The sequence below is a fragment of the Sarcophilus harrisii genome, chromosome 4 (genome assembly GCF_902635505.1).
Source record: "Sarcophilus harrisii chromosome 4, mSarHar1.11, whole genome shotgun sequence".
Lineage (NCBI taxonomy): Eukaryota > Metazoa > Chordata > Mammalia > Dasyuromorphia > Dasyuridae > Sarcophilus > Sarcophilus harrisii.
In genome coordinates, this window is record NC_045429.1 from 63,795,599 (window position 1) to 63,813,622 (window position 18,024).

Here is an 18,024-nt window from a genome sequence, read left to right on the forward strand (position 1 = left end):
ACCAGAATGGAATATACATGATGTTTGTACTGATCATGTAAGGAAAAGTGAATAAGCACGTAAGGACTAATAAGGGTGTAAAGAGACAGAAAATGGGTTGTGATATCATGTTTTTAAGGTAATTTAAATGTCAATATTCACTGAAATGATAAATTTAGAGCCAGAAGAGTTCTAAGAGGTCACCTAATCCAGTGCCCTCATTTTACTTTCAAACGAATGAGATAATATTTTCAAAATTTGTCAAAAAAAGAAATGAATTAAGTATGTTCTACCCACTAAAGGAATGAAACTGATGCTAGCAGCACCTTTCCTACTCTCTACCACGAACAATATTCAGAGCCCACAGATTTCCAAATCACCTGCTGAAAAACATATTCACTGATCCAGGAGCTAGAAGGAGAGCAGGAAAGGTATATGAAGGTAATGGAATATTGTTGTTCTACATGCAACAAGGTTTCAGAAAGGCCTGAAAAGACCTACATGAACTGATGCTGAGTGAAATAAGCAATACCAAGAGAATATTGTACACAATAACAACAATATTATGTGATGATCAACTATGATGGGCTTGACTTTTTTCAACAAAGCAAACCTTTGTAATGAAAAGTGCCATCCATACTCACAGAAAAAAAAAACTATGGACACTGCATATGGATGAAAGCATAGTATTTTCACCTTTTTTTTGTTTGTTTGTTTGTTTTTTCTTTTCTTGTGTTTTTTTTTTCCTTTCTTGTGTTTTTTTCCTTTTGATCAGATTTTTGTACAGCATGATGAATATGGAAATATATTTAGAAAAACTGCACATGCTTACTCTACACTGGATTTGTTGCTATCTTGGGGAAATGGGAGAAAGAAGGAGAGGGAGAAAAATTTGTAACACAAGGTTTTGCGAAGGTGAATGTTGAAAACTATATATGTATTTGGAAAAATAAAATACTCTTAAAAAAAAGAAATGCTTCAGCTCAAAGAAGTTCACAATTCAAGTGGCACATAACTGGGTAAGATAACACAACATAGTGGAAGGAATGCTGGGTTTGTGTCAGAAAATCTGGGTTTTATGACTAGATCTCCCACTTATTAATTGCTGGACTTTGGAAGATTTGTTATTTTCAGACTTTAATTCTTCATCTATAAAATGAAAGGAGGGGATTACATTATTAACATAATTCTTGTCTTTTTTTTTTAATTCTATGAGAGTTGTTATGATCTAAAAACATTTCCTCCTTTTATCCATATGATTGTATGCTGAATGGAAAGAAGATTAAATTTAATGGAATTTGTTTGGCTTGTATACTTCTTGGGTGACCTTAAACAAATAACTCAATTTCTCAGAGTCACAATTTCCTAATCTGTTAAAACTAAGAGATTAAATTAAATGTTCTTTCTAGTTCTAAATGCTGTGATCTATATATTAACTATCATCATCATCAACAACAGCATTAAACTTTTACTTATCTATATGCCTTAAATCTTAAAAATCAAATAAATTATAGTCAGAACAACAAAAATACTCTGAGCTCTTGTTTCAATGGAAAGTCATCTTCAGAAGAATCCAAGAAATTACCTTAGCAATAGCAGGACTCATCAGAATCAAATGAGCCCCACAACCTCCTGCAGACCCTGCCAAAAGTAGGTGGTTCTGGGTCGATGACAGTGTGATCATATAAATTGTGTTAACATTTCATTTTTTTAAAAAGATTGCTTATAAGTCTTATAAAATACAAAAAGCTCTAAAATTTAAAAAGTTTAACCATGTTTTTATTTTATGGCCTTTTAAAAAGACTTTGTCTAATCATAATCTATTGTCATCTCATCTTTTCTTCTACCTGCAAACCTGTATTTCCATTCTTCATCCTCAATGCAGCCTCCAACACTTCACACACTCATTTTTTCTCATAGCATCACTCACCTCTATAGGGGCGAGACCCATCCTTTCCACATGTTGACCCATTAGTGAAATTTATACTCTCCTTTCAAATCTGTCAACCATTTTATCTTATTGCTAAATATTGCTTTGACACCCCCTCAGGATGGGATTAATTCTACTATATAATGCCTTTACTCCTACTCACAATGCCACTGAATGAAGCTGGAAAAAGTAACAAAAGTACACTGACAACAAGGAAATTTTTATAACTCCTAATTAATTATCACCACCATAGCTTTTCTTTTCTTTTTTCTTTCTTTTTTCCTCAGGCAATGGGAGTTAGGTGACTTGTCCAGGATCACACAGTTAGGAAGTGTTAAGTGTCTGAGGCCAGATTTGACCTCAGGTCCTCCTGACTTCAGGGCTGGTGCTCTATCCACTGCACCACCTAGCTGCTCCCCACCACAGTTTTTCTCAACCTTTTTATCACCCATCCTAATCTCTTCTTTCATCTGTCTCATGTAAAAAGATGATACTTCTCCTTTCCAAGGCAAAACTCTCTATAGTCACAAGAGATTCTATGCCATCCTGTCTTCTCCGTCAGATTGCCCAATCTTACTCACTCTGCCACTAATCTTGAACCTACGTAACTGCTTCCCTATCACCTACAAACAGCTCTACTTCTCCACCATCAAAAGAAATCTTTTACTTGTTACCCATAAAATGAAAATGGATAGCAAATAAAAAATTTTGAATTCAACAATATGTTGCTTTTAGGAAACATAAAAATTGTGTGTGTATGTGTGTGTGTATACACACATATACACACACATACATAAATACATACAGAGAGAGAGAATGAGAACAAAGGGCAGGAACAGAATTTAGCATGTAAAAAAAAAAACAGGGATATTAAATATAACCTCAAAATTAAAGTTAAAATAATTTAATTAAAAGGGAAAAACAGAGAAACTACAGTATATGTCAACAATATTTTTCAATATTGTTTTAGACTACTTAAAATACCTGGGCATATACCTGCCAAAACAGACATATGAATATATGAACATAAAACACTAAACACTAAATAATTGAAGTAATATTTATTGTTCCTGGGTAAGTAAAGCCAATATATGACAATTTTACTTAATTAATCTATTCAATGTCATACCAATTACATTTTTAAAATTATTTTACTGCATTAGGGAAAACTTTTAGGGAATTTAAATTATTTTACTGCATTAGGGAAAAAAGTTTATTTGGAAGAACAAAAACTCAGAAACTTCAAAGAAACAAGGAAATAAGATAAAGAAGTCAATTCAGCACTACCAGACCTTAAACTATAATATAAGGTAAGAGCATCACTGAAGTGCAAAAAGTATAATTTCTATTTATTTTAAATTAAAATTTTCTTGCATTAATTAAAATGTATGTACCCAAGAATAGAAGGAATACAGAAAATTGGGAGGAAAAATCTTTCAGAGATATTCTCTTAATTAGGATGTGACTGGTTTGGAATACTGATGTGGTATAGAAAATGATGAACTACTTGAATTAGAAAAACATGCAATGAAAGATGAACTTATGAAGAAAGATGCTATACACAGAGAAACAGATAAGGAAGAAATAAGCATATTATGATCTTACATATATGTTTATGAGTGCAGAGTGTGTGTGCATTTATGTGTATGTTTATAGATATAGATACATAGAAGGCTTAATTGTAGGCGTCTTTATTTTGGGTAATAGGTGGAGGAAGAGAAAAAAAAATAAAGTAAAATGTATATAGCACAGAACAAAAGAAAAGTATCAATGGAAATTTTTAAAAAGCTGGGTAGCTTTAAAAACAATGTATAGCATTTATTTTACAGATTTTCTTAAAATAGAAATCTATTGTTTTATAGTATATCTTCTCATGATCTGCTGCATGCATCACAATGTTTTGCTTTTTCTTTTCTTGCTTTTCATTTAAGTTTAAAATTAAAATATTTATCAAAAAGAAAAATCTTTAACTTGGTATATCCTTTACTGATATAGTACTATATATTCCTTTCATACATACAACTCTTTGAGAAGGCGGTCTATAATTGACATTTCTACTTTTTTTTTCCTTTTACTCTCCTTAACTTTCTGCATTATATCTAGCCTCTGACCTCATCATTTAACTGAACCTTCTCTTTTCACAGTTATCAATTATCTAATTGCCAAATCTAATTATCCTTCTTGACCTCTCTACATTGTTGATCTCTCTCTTTTTGATACTTACTTCTATCTAGATATTTATGTTACTACTTGCTCTTGTTTCTTATCTTACTCATGTAACTACTCCTCTGCAGTATTTTCATCTCAATTGTCCTCCCTAACTTCAATGGTAGATGTCCCCCATGGCTCAGTCCGGAATCTTCTCAATTTCCTCTATGCCACTTTGCTTGATTATCTCATCAGCTCCCAAGGAGACTGATTTATCAACTCTAAGCAAATGATTCATAGGTCAACTATCCAGCCCTAATTTCTAGTGTTGCATCTCCAAATGTGTGCATTTCAAAGTGGGGAACTTATAAACATCTAAACTTCAACAATGGAATTCATTATCTTTTCTAAAAATCCACTTGTTCCAAACTTTTTCATTTCTATTTGAAGGTACCACCAGCCTTTTAGTTACCTAGACTCACAAGCTGTATCCTTACTCCTCATTCTCTGTAAGACATGATAATCAATCTATTATCAAGTCCTAATGTTTCTATCTTGGTAATATTTTTCATATAGACTCCCTTCCCTCCTCTTACAAAGAAGCCATCCTTGTGACGACCTCATCTATTCATGCTTGGACTGTTACAGTAGCCTACTCTCCATGTTTCAAATTCCTCTCTTCACTTCACTTTAATCTTTCATTTAGGTACCAAGTTGAGTACACGAAAGCACAATTCTGATCATCTCTCTCTCCCATGCTCAATAAACTTTGGTGACTTCCCATAATCTCCTGAATTAAACAAGAAAATCTTAATCTTTTAAAGTCCTTATTAACCAAGATTATCTCTTATATTCCCAATCCTCTTGTACAATACTACCTTCCATATATTCCGCACTTCATTAACTGTGGCCTCCTTGCTGTTTACTGAATAAGATCCTCCATCTCCTGACTTAATACATTTATATTAACTGTTCCTGGTTGGGATTCTCTCTCTCCTCTTTTCCATTTTTTTTTTTCTTCCCTGACTTCCTTCAAGCTTGTCACATCTTCTGCAAAGAAAACTTTCAATTCATCCCTAATACTAATAACTTCCTTTCATGTTGCCCCTTTTGAGATTATGAGCTCCTTGAAAATAGGGACTATTTTTCCTTTCTTTGTATCCCTAGAGCTTACCATAATACCTGTCACATTGCAGACACTTAATAAATGATTTCCGATAGGAAATTAAAGATGTGGATGATAAGAAATTAGAGCACTTGATGACAAAATTATCAAGTTGCTATTTTTTCTTAATTTGCACCATAACGAAAGAAACAAATTCAACAAACTAGAATACATTTTCTTTTCCAAATCTAGAAATTCCAATATTATACACTGTTCAAAAGAAAAGGCAAAGACGGCAATGTCAGAAAGACTCACACGCAAAAAAAAAAAAAAAAAAAAAAAAATCTAGTAAACAATGGGAAATTTACTAATGCTAGGCTCAATCCAAGAAGGTAGAAATACTTACGCAGAAACAATTTCTTCCCCACTCACAAACTTTGCATAGGAAACTGCCTTTCGATGTCCTTTGAACACCATGATGGGCTGTTTAGTGTTGCGAAGATCATAATAATGGACACAGTGATCTACAGGGGGGAAAATAGCACCAACAAATGCAATGAATGGAAAAAAACAGACAGTGAGCTTTGCCAGATGGTTTTGATATTTTATGGCCCCAAACTATGACAAATTATGCTAAACTAGTAATCCCCAGAAAATACAATGTAATAAAGACTTGATTAATTAATGACTTGAAAAAATCATTTTTACACCATTCCTAGGAAACAATACTAAATGAACAAAAACATGCTAAAATCATAAAAGAAACAAAAATAACATCAACCACCTATACCTGAAAAGAAATTTCCCTGTAAATTGTCAAAAAAAAAAATTCACAATTATTTAGAATAGATTTTATTATTACATATACTATCAGTAACTATTTTCCTTGTTCTTTTTGTTTTAATTTTTTTTTTAATTAAAGCTTTTTATTTATAAAACATATGCATGGGCAATTTTTCAACACTGATATTTGCAAAACCTTGTATTCCAGATTTTCCCCTCCTTCCCCTCCCTAGATGGCAGGTCACCCAAAACATGCTAAATATGTCAAAACATATGTTAAATTCAATATATATCACAAATTTTTGAAATAAAAATATTTTTTATTAAGTATTGTACTTTCTAGCTATCTTCTGCACATGCATTTTCAATAATGTCAGAAACTATATATGATCAGAACTGCCAGTAACTTTAAATTTACATTCAAGTATCCATTTTCATTCAAGATCCAAAATTCTTTTCAATCCAGAAAGATTAATCAAGTTTTAATTAATTAAATTTAATTAAACGTTTTCTTTTGCTACTAGCTCTTAATGTTACCTTTATTTTAGGGACTCTAGCTATTACAGGGAAAACCCCCCACAAAGCAACAAACTCTGCTAATGTTCAAGGTAAATAGGGACTAAGAGATGGATTTTAAAGTTAATTTTGACAAAATAAAGACTCTTCCTTTATGGCTAATATAAAATGTAAAATAAAGTAATTTGTTATATTTTCTCTTTCCTCTGACTTCCTAAATAACAATGTCCCCAAAGTCACCTTAAAATTGATTGAGATTACTAAAGTTACTGAAAAGACAAAAAATATTCAGTAAACAAAATCAACACTGTTATAGGGTTATATAAGGAGATGAGATTTTAACAAATATATAACATATTATATTATTAAGACAGAAAAAAAAAAGATTATACAACAGACCAAAAAAATTATGAGATTTTAAACCTGCAACAAAACTATTCATACCATTCAATGGCAACTTAATTTTTATTTTCACAAAATCGACTCTAGAAAGCAAAATATTTTTCCTAGATGAGTCTCTTGGAAAAAAGAAAGATTTAAATTTCAAAAAGGGTAAACTAAGGAACATTATAAAATGCAAAACAGAATTTTACATTGCATCCATTAATGGATGCAATATAAATATATGGATGTAAAATGAAACAAAATAACAAACTAAGAGAGGAAACTTCCATGACTGAAAAAGAAAGGCATAGAGAATTTTGCATATATAAAGTAAGTATAACCTAAAAAAGAGTTTGGCATGTTCTATTTGTATGGCACTTTACCAATTTTTTGAGGTGATTTAAGATTTGGATCTTCCAGGCAAAGTTACAGGATGAGCCATGTCAAGGACTGAGCACTTACTTTATCTAAAAATGAATTTACATATCAGTAAAATGAGTTTATCTTTATGGATGTACCCTGTTAGTTCTAAATATTGTTCCCATTGTTATATTTTTCTTTTAATGTACAATTATGTGCATAGGAATGATTTTCATTCATTTTTCTTTTTTGAAAAAAATGTTATTCCTCTTCTGAAAGATAAACAGAAAAAAATATTTTCTGTCTGTTGTCAATAGAACAGCAATGTGCCAAAATTAGTACTAGAAAAGTCTAGTAATAAAAATCATTCAGATTGAGATCAAATATAGGAAATGCTATAAAACTTTCTTAGCCTCCATGAATATTAATGAATGATAAAGTAAAAATTCTGATTAGTAAATGTTTTCCAAAGACTTTTAAACAATTCCAGTATACCTAAAATTATAAAAGAACCTACTAATATCACGGTTTCGAAAATATAGTTATCAGATATTTCTTTAAATCTTCAACTCATGAACATTTGCTTATCAAGATATAATCCTATCCAAAAAAAAAAAGGATTGTTTGATCTATGAATGTGAAAAAGGTTAATGATCAAACAAAAGATAAAAAATACCACAGAAGATAAAAATGACAAATTTTCATTATAAAAAAATTTTAAGTATTTACAAAAACAAAAATAATGCAATTAAAATCAAAAGGGACATATGTAAGGGCAAATAAAATCTTTGAAGAAAGTTTCTATTATAAAGATTTCATATCCAAAATATGCAAAAACTTGATTCAAATTTATCAGAATTTGAACCAAAACAAAACTATGAACTAGAAAATTGGAAGGATAGTGATGCCTGTAATGGCAAAAGGAATATTTGGAAAAAGTAAGAATTTAGAGTGAAAGATGAGTTCTATTTTGAACTTTTTTTTAATTTAAGAAGCCTGTGTGATACCTTAATTAAGATCCTGAAGACTATTTTGGAGCTATTTACCAAAATGAACTAAAATGGCAAGACATTACTCCACTATTTATGAAATATATATAACTGCATTTTTATGATTACATTCAATCAGCAAGTATTCTTAAGTATTTACTATGTGCTAAGCATTGCAAACTAGAAGGGCTGGGGACAATGGAAGGACAATCATCATTAGGAAATGGTACATGAATTTAATGTAATAATGCTTCACAATAAAAAATTATTAAAGTTTCAAAAAAAAGTAGGTCTTATATGAATTATTCCATAGTAAATTGAGTAAAACCAGGTAAACAAATTATAAAATAATTTATAAATAAATTATAAAATTATAAATTTCAATTAAAATGAAAATAACTTTGAAAGACTTAGGAATTATGATTAATGCCATGACAAAACATGATGCCCATGAACTGAAGATGAAGCAAATGATAGCTAAAGTGAGACTCTACTTTGCTGGAATGCCTATTGGTTAATTTAAAAAAAAATGAGCAAGTAAGTAATTTTTATTGTCATTGTTCAACTGGCCTGGAACAAAAAAAAAAAAAAGAGTGAAAATGCTTAATTTAAAAAAGATAAAGATACTCTAGCTATATCTATTCAGAATTCTATAAAATCAATGAATTGCCCTGACAATACCCAGAGACATAGGTTTCTTAAAATAGCTATAATAAAAAGATCCCCAAGTCTCAAAATTACTACATTCTAACCTCATTTGCGCCTCTGTTCTTTAAATTTGGAAGGATGCATAATAACCTTCTGGTTAATTTTTGAACTCATTTTTCTTTGGATCTAGTAAATTACAGAGTACTTCTTATTACTTTGAACAGTGACAAAGAAGGCAAAGAAGCATGCACACAATGTTTTAGAGAAAGAAACTGCTACTCACTTCATAATTTTCATATTTCCAATTGTCCAAAACAGTATTGGCTACACTGAGAGTACGTCATAAATGTAAGAACAGTGAGGCAAAAGTTGAAAAGTGGTGGTAAGAGAGAAGAGTGTGGGTCTGTGCTGGGCTCATGCAGAAGTCAAAGCTTTTACAACACACCAGCCCATAACTACAAATCCAGGACAAATCTTACTGGGATGAACCTACCATCTTAATTATCAATGGATTATTTTAGTTAGTAAAGTGCTATCTAGATTGACTTCCTCCCTCTCCCCCTTATTCAACTGATGTTTATTATATATACACATATACATATATACAGGAAACATATAATGCTTGTTCCAACTCATCAAAATTGTACCAAGTGGGTTTAATTTCACAACTGAAAGATACCATTTATTTTAAGTTATATGGGCTTGCTCAAAACAAGATAAAAATGCCAAATGCTAAAGAAACTGAGGCTCTTAAAGCCAAAGTAAATCAGAAAAATTAAATTCTAGGGACCTTATAGAAACTACTGGCCAAAGAAGAATACTGCCCTCCTCCTACATAACAGTAAGAGAATTCAAATCTTTGTTGGGTTATATATTCTATTTGACAATGACAAATTACAATAGGAAGCAGTGAAAAACACTCCTACACTCATCTCAACTTAGTCACTTATACTTACTTATGATTTATGCAATCTCAGAGTAGGAAATATTTACATGGCTGAAATATGCATTAAATCAAAACTGGGCATACATACCTATAAACTACTTGAGTTAGTCCTAGTCCATTAAAATTGTAAATTGAGATTTACAGGGCAAGAAGACTTACTTTTTTCTCATTATTTACTTATTTCACCTATTTAACGATTTCAGTAAACACACACACACACACACACACACACACACACACACACACACCCTGATATCAATGGTAAAAAAGCCTGCTTACCACCATTTATTTTTCTAAACACAAACACACACAAAAAAAAAACCACCCAAAATTTACATTAATGGAATAATTTTCCTTTCTTTACTGAAAAACTAAAAAGTCAATTTTATTTTATTGAAGTTTCTAAAAGCACCACTTCCCAAAAAACTCAGTGTACAGGTAGTGACATTCCATTTTTTTCAAGCTGGCTTCTTCTTATCTACTTATTCCTATTTGATCGTCTCTTACCTGCCATTCATGGTAAGGTAAAAGACATGTTTGCATCTTCTTGCCAATTTCTATTTTGATTATTTTAATTAGTAAAGATCATCCTAATTATCATTTAGGTGAGGAAGTAGTGTGTGAGGACAGCATAAAAAAAATTAAGAATTAATTTCTTTACTTTCAAGAATTAAACCTGAGAGGAAGAGTACAGTATTCAGTTACAGCTAAGTATGGACACCAAAAAGTCACTTGAGGCATAGACTTAAGTTAGTAAACAATGAATTTCTAGCAAAAAGGCTGATATACTTTGAGATCCAGCCTTTAAAGAAGTCATGGTCAAAAAGTAAGCAGTAAGAAAAAAAATAAGGGGGAACAGAGTCTAGAATTTTCAAAAAATTCAGGAAAGAAACTCAAACATGAACATATATAGTCAGCAGAAAAAAAAACAGTAGCAACAGAAGGAAATATAACTTCTGAGCTAGTAAACAAAATTTCTCTTCAGAGAATTCCTTTTGATGAGAAACACATACTGTCAATTACACATAAATCTATAAGTCAAAGAAGGGAGATTTTTTTTTCTTTCCTGTGCAAAATATTAATCTTCCATTAGATTTATATAGTATGCTTCCAAACATAGAAGCATGCTTTACAGGTATATTTCCTTCACATCTGTGAAGAAATACTACAAAGCAAGGGAAAACTATTCAATGTTTAATATGAAAGGACCTTGTGGAATGTAAGGAGTACATGGAAAAATATATACTGTTCCTGAATAATTAAAAAAAGTAATGAGAATTGTGAAAGTAGAAAACACAAAAATGCACAACCTACAAGAAGAAAACAAAACACAATAATGTTAAAAAAAAAAATACATATGCATATCCTTTAAGTAAAACATACTCATTCTGAGGACAAAAAGTTGGAAAACAATCTAAGGATCACAAGTCTCCTAGAAGAATATGATAGAAAAGAAAAAACTGAACATCAAAATGTTATTTAACAGAAAAGAATCCCTTAGAACTTCAGAACACAGAAAATAATTCACAGAATGTCTTCAGAAAACAAAACAAAAGGATAAGGCTGCAAATTTTAAGACATATTGGTTATATACAATATGACTTAATAATATTTAAGAATGATTTAGCTTTGAAGAAAATCAGGTGATTTTTGTCCACTGAAGCATTTGAGCTTATGGTATAATAGTACTTTTCATTTACTTGGTGCTAGGTATAGCAGCATATAGTGTACCATGCACTGTACTAAGTAATTTTTTTTTAACAAATATGACATTTAATTATCACAACAAACCTATAAGATAGGTGCTATTATTGTTCTTGTTTTGCAACACAGGAAACTGAATCAGACAGAAGTTATATGACTTTGCCCAGGATCATGTGGCTAGTACATATATAAAGTTAGATTTGAATTCAGGTCTTCTTGACTTCTCGCCCAGTGCTCTATCCTCTATTTAATCAGCTGCCTCTAACTTGACACATATTTTTTTATATTCTCCAATTTATAGACACTCAATAAAACTTCATATGTATATGAAATGAATATGTGTGGAATGAGATTTTGATTACTTATTTCATACACATTTAAAACCACTGACTCAAAGGAAAATACCATTTTAGCTGGTGAACAAAGAACAAAAAATTTAGAACATAAAAAACCAGATCTATAAGATAAATTTTGATAGAAAATAATTATTGCTGATTATAATAAAACTAATGCTATTTTAGCAAACAATATTTCACAAGGTGATATTCTAAGTACACATACTAAAATTTTGGGCAACGCTAGCATGTTTGTGATACATACAAGAATACTAACAAGGTCAAAAGGAATGTCAATGTTTTAAGTATTTCATTCATGAAACAAGGAATTAAACAAATTGCAGTCAACTATCAGTGGGAAAAAAGCCATTTTTTTTTTACAGATAGACATTTGTAGGTGAAAAAAGCACTAACATGTCTGACTTTTGAATTGTCATTTATGGTTGTTTTCACCAAGCTCTAGATTTATCATGAATTTGTGTTACCTAATCTAAATCTATTTTCTATACTATACAAAACTTTTACATTTTATCATTGCTTCTTGTATATATCCTTATTTTTTTAATAAGATAATATTCTATTTCTAGATGGCTTAAGACTTCATAATGATTAGTATTTAAAAAGAAGTCCAACTTTACAAACAGAAGGTGATACAATGAAATAAAGGTATAAAAAATGAAAAGTAATCTACAATTTCCAAGAACGTGAGCTTTCCAAAAATATTTCATAATCTGCAATGATTTCCTACAGAACACATGATTTTTTAAAAGGCTCAAAGTGGAATCCTTTTGGTAAAGCACATATTATGAAGATGCAAAATCTGACCTTTTTCTCTTTATACTGAATGGATTTTGTTAGCTATACAAATATTTGATAGTTTTGCTTTCCTGGGGCCTTGTGTTTTTCAAATTATAATTTGGGGGGCAGCTAGGTGACTCAGTGGATAGAGCACCAGCCCTGAAGTCAGGAGGACCTAAGGTCAAATCTGGCCTCAGACACTTAACACTTCCTAATCCTGTGACCCTGGACAAGTCACTTAACCACACCTGCCTCCGCAAAAATTATAATTAAAATAAAATTGTAATTTGGGTTAAATAGATGCTTCCAATATATTTTAGTATCTGCCAAAGTAGCTATATATTGACAGTTATAACTAAAATTTCTGAAGAATTACCACAAAATGGTAACTTCTCTGGAAAGTCAGCTTAAATGTCACCTGTTTGGTTTTATTGTATCCTCTGAAAGGATTTTAATTCCTTGAAGGCATTTTGTTTTTGTATCAGTGGGGTGAAACACCTATCAGGTGTTTATTAAGTGATTGATTCTTCTCCCTCAAGGCTCCCATTTATTTCTGTCACAACAGTAATTATGTTTTATTTGGGGGCGGGGAGAGGGGGGAAAAGAGTTAGGGAAGGGAAGGATAATAAAAAGTAATAAGTAATAACAATAAATCTTTAAGAAGGAAGCTAGTTATACTTTAACATATTTAACATGTATTGATCAACCTGCCATCTGAGGGAAGGGGTGGGGGAAGGAGGGGAAAAGTTGGAACAAAAGGTTTTGCAATTATCAATGCTGAAAAATTTCCCATACATATATCTTGTAAATAAAAAGCTATAATAAAAAAAAAATAGAAGGAAGCTAGTGACTAAAAAGGCATTATATGATTTCCTAAATGCAAACCAGTCTGTTTTATTTCTATTCAATTGCAATTCAGTTCACCTATTATTTCTCATGCCTTTAGTGATGAGGTTGTCAACACTAAGAGGTTGTCTACCCAACTGTGTATCACAATCTTTAGGCAAAATCTACTTGGTAATTCCTATCTGGACAGATTAACTGGACAATAATTATATAATGGATCTTTTTTAGGAGGCTTTACACCAATTACATATTGATAATATCAGCAAAATGGAACAAGCAAACAGGAAAATTTGAATGACTTTACTTTCTAAATGAAATTCTTTTTTTTGCTTTGTTATCTTACACAAAGTATCAAATCAAGATGAAACTTAAAATAGAAACTAAAACAGGCCTCTTATCTGCACAGTGGGGGGCTCACCATAAGACAATGGAACTTCCACATCAGCACACTGTGCTTCCTTTGGCAGGGACACTTCCACTGGTAGGCTGCTAATACCCACAGCTCCCTGGTGGGCTTGGGCCTGGGGTACTGACACTTTCACTGCTCAGCATCTAGCCTCAGGGCAGTTGCTAATCTGCATACTGGGGTTCTTCAATGAGCACTTCTGCAGCTTAGCTTCTGCTAACCAGGTCTGAATCACTTGGGGGGAGGGGAAGAACTTTTTTTCCCCCAGAGCACTACTGTATCTCCCTGCTCTTTGAAACCCATTTATATACCTGTTATGCAGAGGAAGCTGTTAACCTCCTTGCCCTAAAGGCTTTAAAAAATGAGTAAAAAAATCAAAAGCAAACACTCTCCAGACAATACCCCAAAGGGGAATGTTGCCTGGCACCCATCACATAACTCTCTCCTAGAAGAGTCTTGAAAGGTAATTAGAAGAAAAATGGGGAAAGGAAAGAGAAGCTATGCAAGAAAGTAACAACTTCCTGAAATGTAAATTGGAAAAGGTAAAGAATTCCCAGGAAGTGCAGGGAAAACAGAATTTATGAATTTGAAAATGTAAAAAAAAATCCCAGGAAAGTAGGATTTGTGAATTGGAAAAGATAAATAATTCCCAAAAAAGTAGGATTTGTGAATTGGAAAAAGAAAGTAACTCACTTAGAAAAAAAAAAAAAAATTAGTGAAATGGGAAAAAAAATTCCATAGAGCAAAATAACTCATTTAAAAACTCAATTGGACATATACAAAAAGATGTAATAAAAGCTAATGAAGAAAATAACTCATTAAAAATCAGAACTGAACAAATAGAAACCAATGATGCATTGAGACATCAAGAATCAGTCAAGCAAAACCAAAAAAATAAAAATAAAAAAAAATAAACGATAAATTTAAAAAAAGCATCAAATATCTACTTTAAAAAATGACACATCTAGAAAACAGATCTAGGAGAGATAATCTGAGCATTATTGGACTTCCTGAAAATAATGATGAAAAAAAAAAAAGAGCCTAGATACTATTTTAAAAGAAATCATCAAAGAGAACTGTCCAGATGTAACAGAATCAGAAGGTAAAATAGGCATTGAAAGAATTCATTGAACAACTTCTGAAAAAGATTCTGAAATAAAAACTCCCCAGGAATATTGTGGACAAATTTCAGAACTATCAGATTAAGGAAAAAAATATTACAAGCAGCCAGAAAAAAAAAAAAAAAAAAACAATTCACATACTGAGGTGCCACAATAAGGATCACCCAAGACCCAGCTGCCTCCAATTAAAGGATAGAAGGGCTTGGAATTGGATATTCCCAAAGGCAAAAGAACTTGGAATGCAGCCAAGAATAACTACCCAGCCAAACTGAACATTTTCTTAAAGGGAAGAAGAAGGACATTTAATGAAACAGATGAATTCCATTTGTTTCTAAGGAAGAAACCAGAACTAAACAAAAAATTTGATCTCCAACCATAGTACTCAAGAGAAACAGAAAAGGTAAAAGGAACTCTTGAGAACTGTATTTCTGTTGTGGATATACATAAAGACTACCTGTATAATTAGATTTTACTGATATAACATAAAAAAGGGAAGTAGAAATGGAAAGGGGATAGTGTCAGAAAAAGGGGAAAGGGAGGATAAAGAGAGGTTAACTACATCCCACGAAGAGGCAAAGGAAACCTATCATATCTGAGGGAATTCAGAGAGGGGGAGGAACACTGTGTGAATCTTACTCTCATCAGAGTTGGCTCAAAGAGAAAATAACTAACATATTTGTTTTACAGTGAATCTTCTCTCAACTCATTAAAAAGGGGAGGAGGAAAAAGTAAAAGGAAAAGAGTAATAAGGAAAGGGTACAAGAAAGGAGAGGAGGGAGGGATCTTAGCTAAAGAGGGTGAGCAGAGTGATACAAGTGGGACCCATAAGTTGAAAACTGGGAAAGAGGGTTGGGAGGTGGGACAAGAAAAAGAAAAGCATAATGTGGGAATAAGAAGATGGCAGAAAATACAGAATTAGTAATTTAAACCCAAAATGTGAATGGGATGAACTCTCCCATTAAGCAGAGATGGATAGCAGACTGGATCACAAGTCAGAATCCTACAATATGTTGTTTACAGGAAACACATTTAAAGCAGGGAGATACATACAGAGCAAAGGTAAAAAAGGCTGTAACAGAATCTATTATGCTTCAGGTGAAGTTAAAAAAAGCAGGGGTAGCCATCCTTATCTCAGATCAAGCAAAAGCAAAAATTGATCTAATTAAAAGAGATAAGGAAGAAAACTATTATCTTGCTAAAGGGTAGCATAGACAATGAAGCAATATCACTACTAAACATATATGCACCAAATAGTATAGCATCTAACTTCCTAAAGGAGAAGTTAAGAGAGTTGCAAGAAGAAATAGATAGCAAAACTATAATAGTGGGAGATCTCAAACTTGCACTCTCAGAATTAGATAAATCAAACCACAAGACAAACAAGAACGAAATTAAAGAGGTAAATAAAATATTAGAAAAATTAGGTATGATAGATCTTTGGAGAAAACTGAATGGAGACAGGAATATACTTTCTTCTCAGCAGTTCAAACCTATACAAAAATTGACCATATATTAGGACATAAAGACCTCAAATTTAAATGCAGGAAGGCAGAAATAGTAAATGCTTTCTTTTCAGATCATGATGCAATAAAAACTACATTCAACAAAAAGTTAGGGGTAAATAGACCAAAAGTAATTGGAAACTAAATAATCTCATCTTAAAGAATGATTGAGTGAAACAGCAAATTATAGACATAATTAATAATTTAACTCAAGATAATGACAATGGTGAGACATCATATCAAAATTTGTGGGATGCAGACAAAGCGGTAATAAGGGGAAATTTTATATCCTTAGAGGCTTACTTGAATAAAATAGAGAAAGAGAAGATCAATGAATTTTAAGCTTGCAACTTAAAAAGCTAGAAAAAGACCAAATTAAAACCCCCAATCAAATACTAAACTTGAAATTCTAAAATTAAAAGGAGATATTAATAATGTTGAAACTAAAAAAAAAACTATTGAACTAATAGTTTTATTTAAGAGTTGGTTTTATGAAAAAACACAATAAAATTAATAAACCTCTGGTAAATCTGATTAGAAAAAGGAAAAAGGAAAATCAAATTGTTAGTCTTAAAAATGAAAAGGGAGAACTTCTTTTCCATCAATGAAGAGGAAATTAAAGAAATACTAAGTAGTTACTTTGCCCAGCCTTATGCCAATAAATCTGATAACCTAAGTGAAATGGATGACTACCTCCAAAAATATAGACTTCCCAGATTAACAGAGGAGGAAGTAAATTGCTTAAATAGTCCCATTTCAGAAAAAGAAATAGAACAAGCTATTAATCAACTCCCTAAAAAAAATCCCCAGGACCAGATGGATTTACATGTGAATACTACCAAACATTTAAAGAGCAATTAGCCTAAATGCTATATAAACTATTTGAAAAAATAGGGAATGAAGGAGTCCTTCCAATTTCCTTTTATGACACAGACATGGTACTGATACCTAAACCAGGTAAGATGAAAACAAAGAAAGAAAATTATAGACCAATCTCCCTCATGAATATTGATGCTAAACTCTTAAATAAGATATTAGCAAAAAGACTACAGAAAATCATCCCCAGGATAATACACTATGATCAAGTAGGATTTATACCAGGAATGCAGGGCTGGTTCAATATTAGGAAAACTATCAATATAATTGGCCATATTAATAACCAAATTAACAAAAACCATATAATCATCTCAATAGATGCAGAAAAAGCATTTGACAAAATCGAACATCCATTCCTATTAAAAACACTTGAGAGTATAGGAATAAATGGACTTTTCCTTAAAATAATCAGCAGAATCTATTTAAAACCATCAGTAAGCATCATATGTAATGGAGACAAATTGCAACCATTCCCAATAAGATCTGGAGTGAAACAAGGTTGCCCACTATCACCGTTACTATTTAATATTGTATTATAAACGCTAGCTTTGGCAATAAGAGCTGAGAAAGAGATTAAAGGAATAAGAATAGGCAATGAGGAAACCAAATTATCACTCTTTGCAGACGATATGATGGTATACTTAGAGA

General features: G+C 31.6%; 1 protein-coding gene across 4 annotated transcripts in view; it reads right to left on the reverse strand.

The window, feature by feature from the left end:
- The window catches only part of COP1 (COP1 E3 ubiquitin ligase), a 218,309-nt gene that overhangs the window by 66,906 nt on the left and 133,379 nt on the right, over positions 1-18,024 (reverse strand). For all 4 annotated transcript variants that reach the window (XM_031936930.1, XM_031936929.1, XM_031936932.1 and 1 more), the window contains one exon: positions 5,569-5,686. In XM_031936930.1, the coding sequence (XP_031792790.1) occupies positions 5,569-5,686 (118 nt within the window). The remainder of the gene's footprint in view (positions 1-5,568; positions 5,687-18,024) is intronic.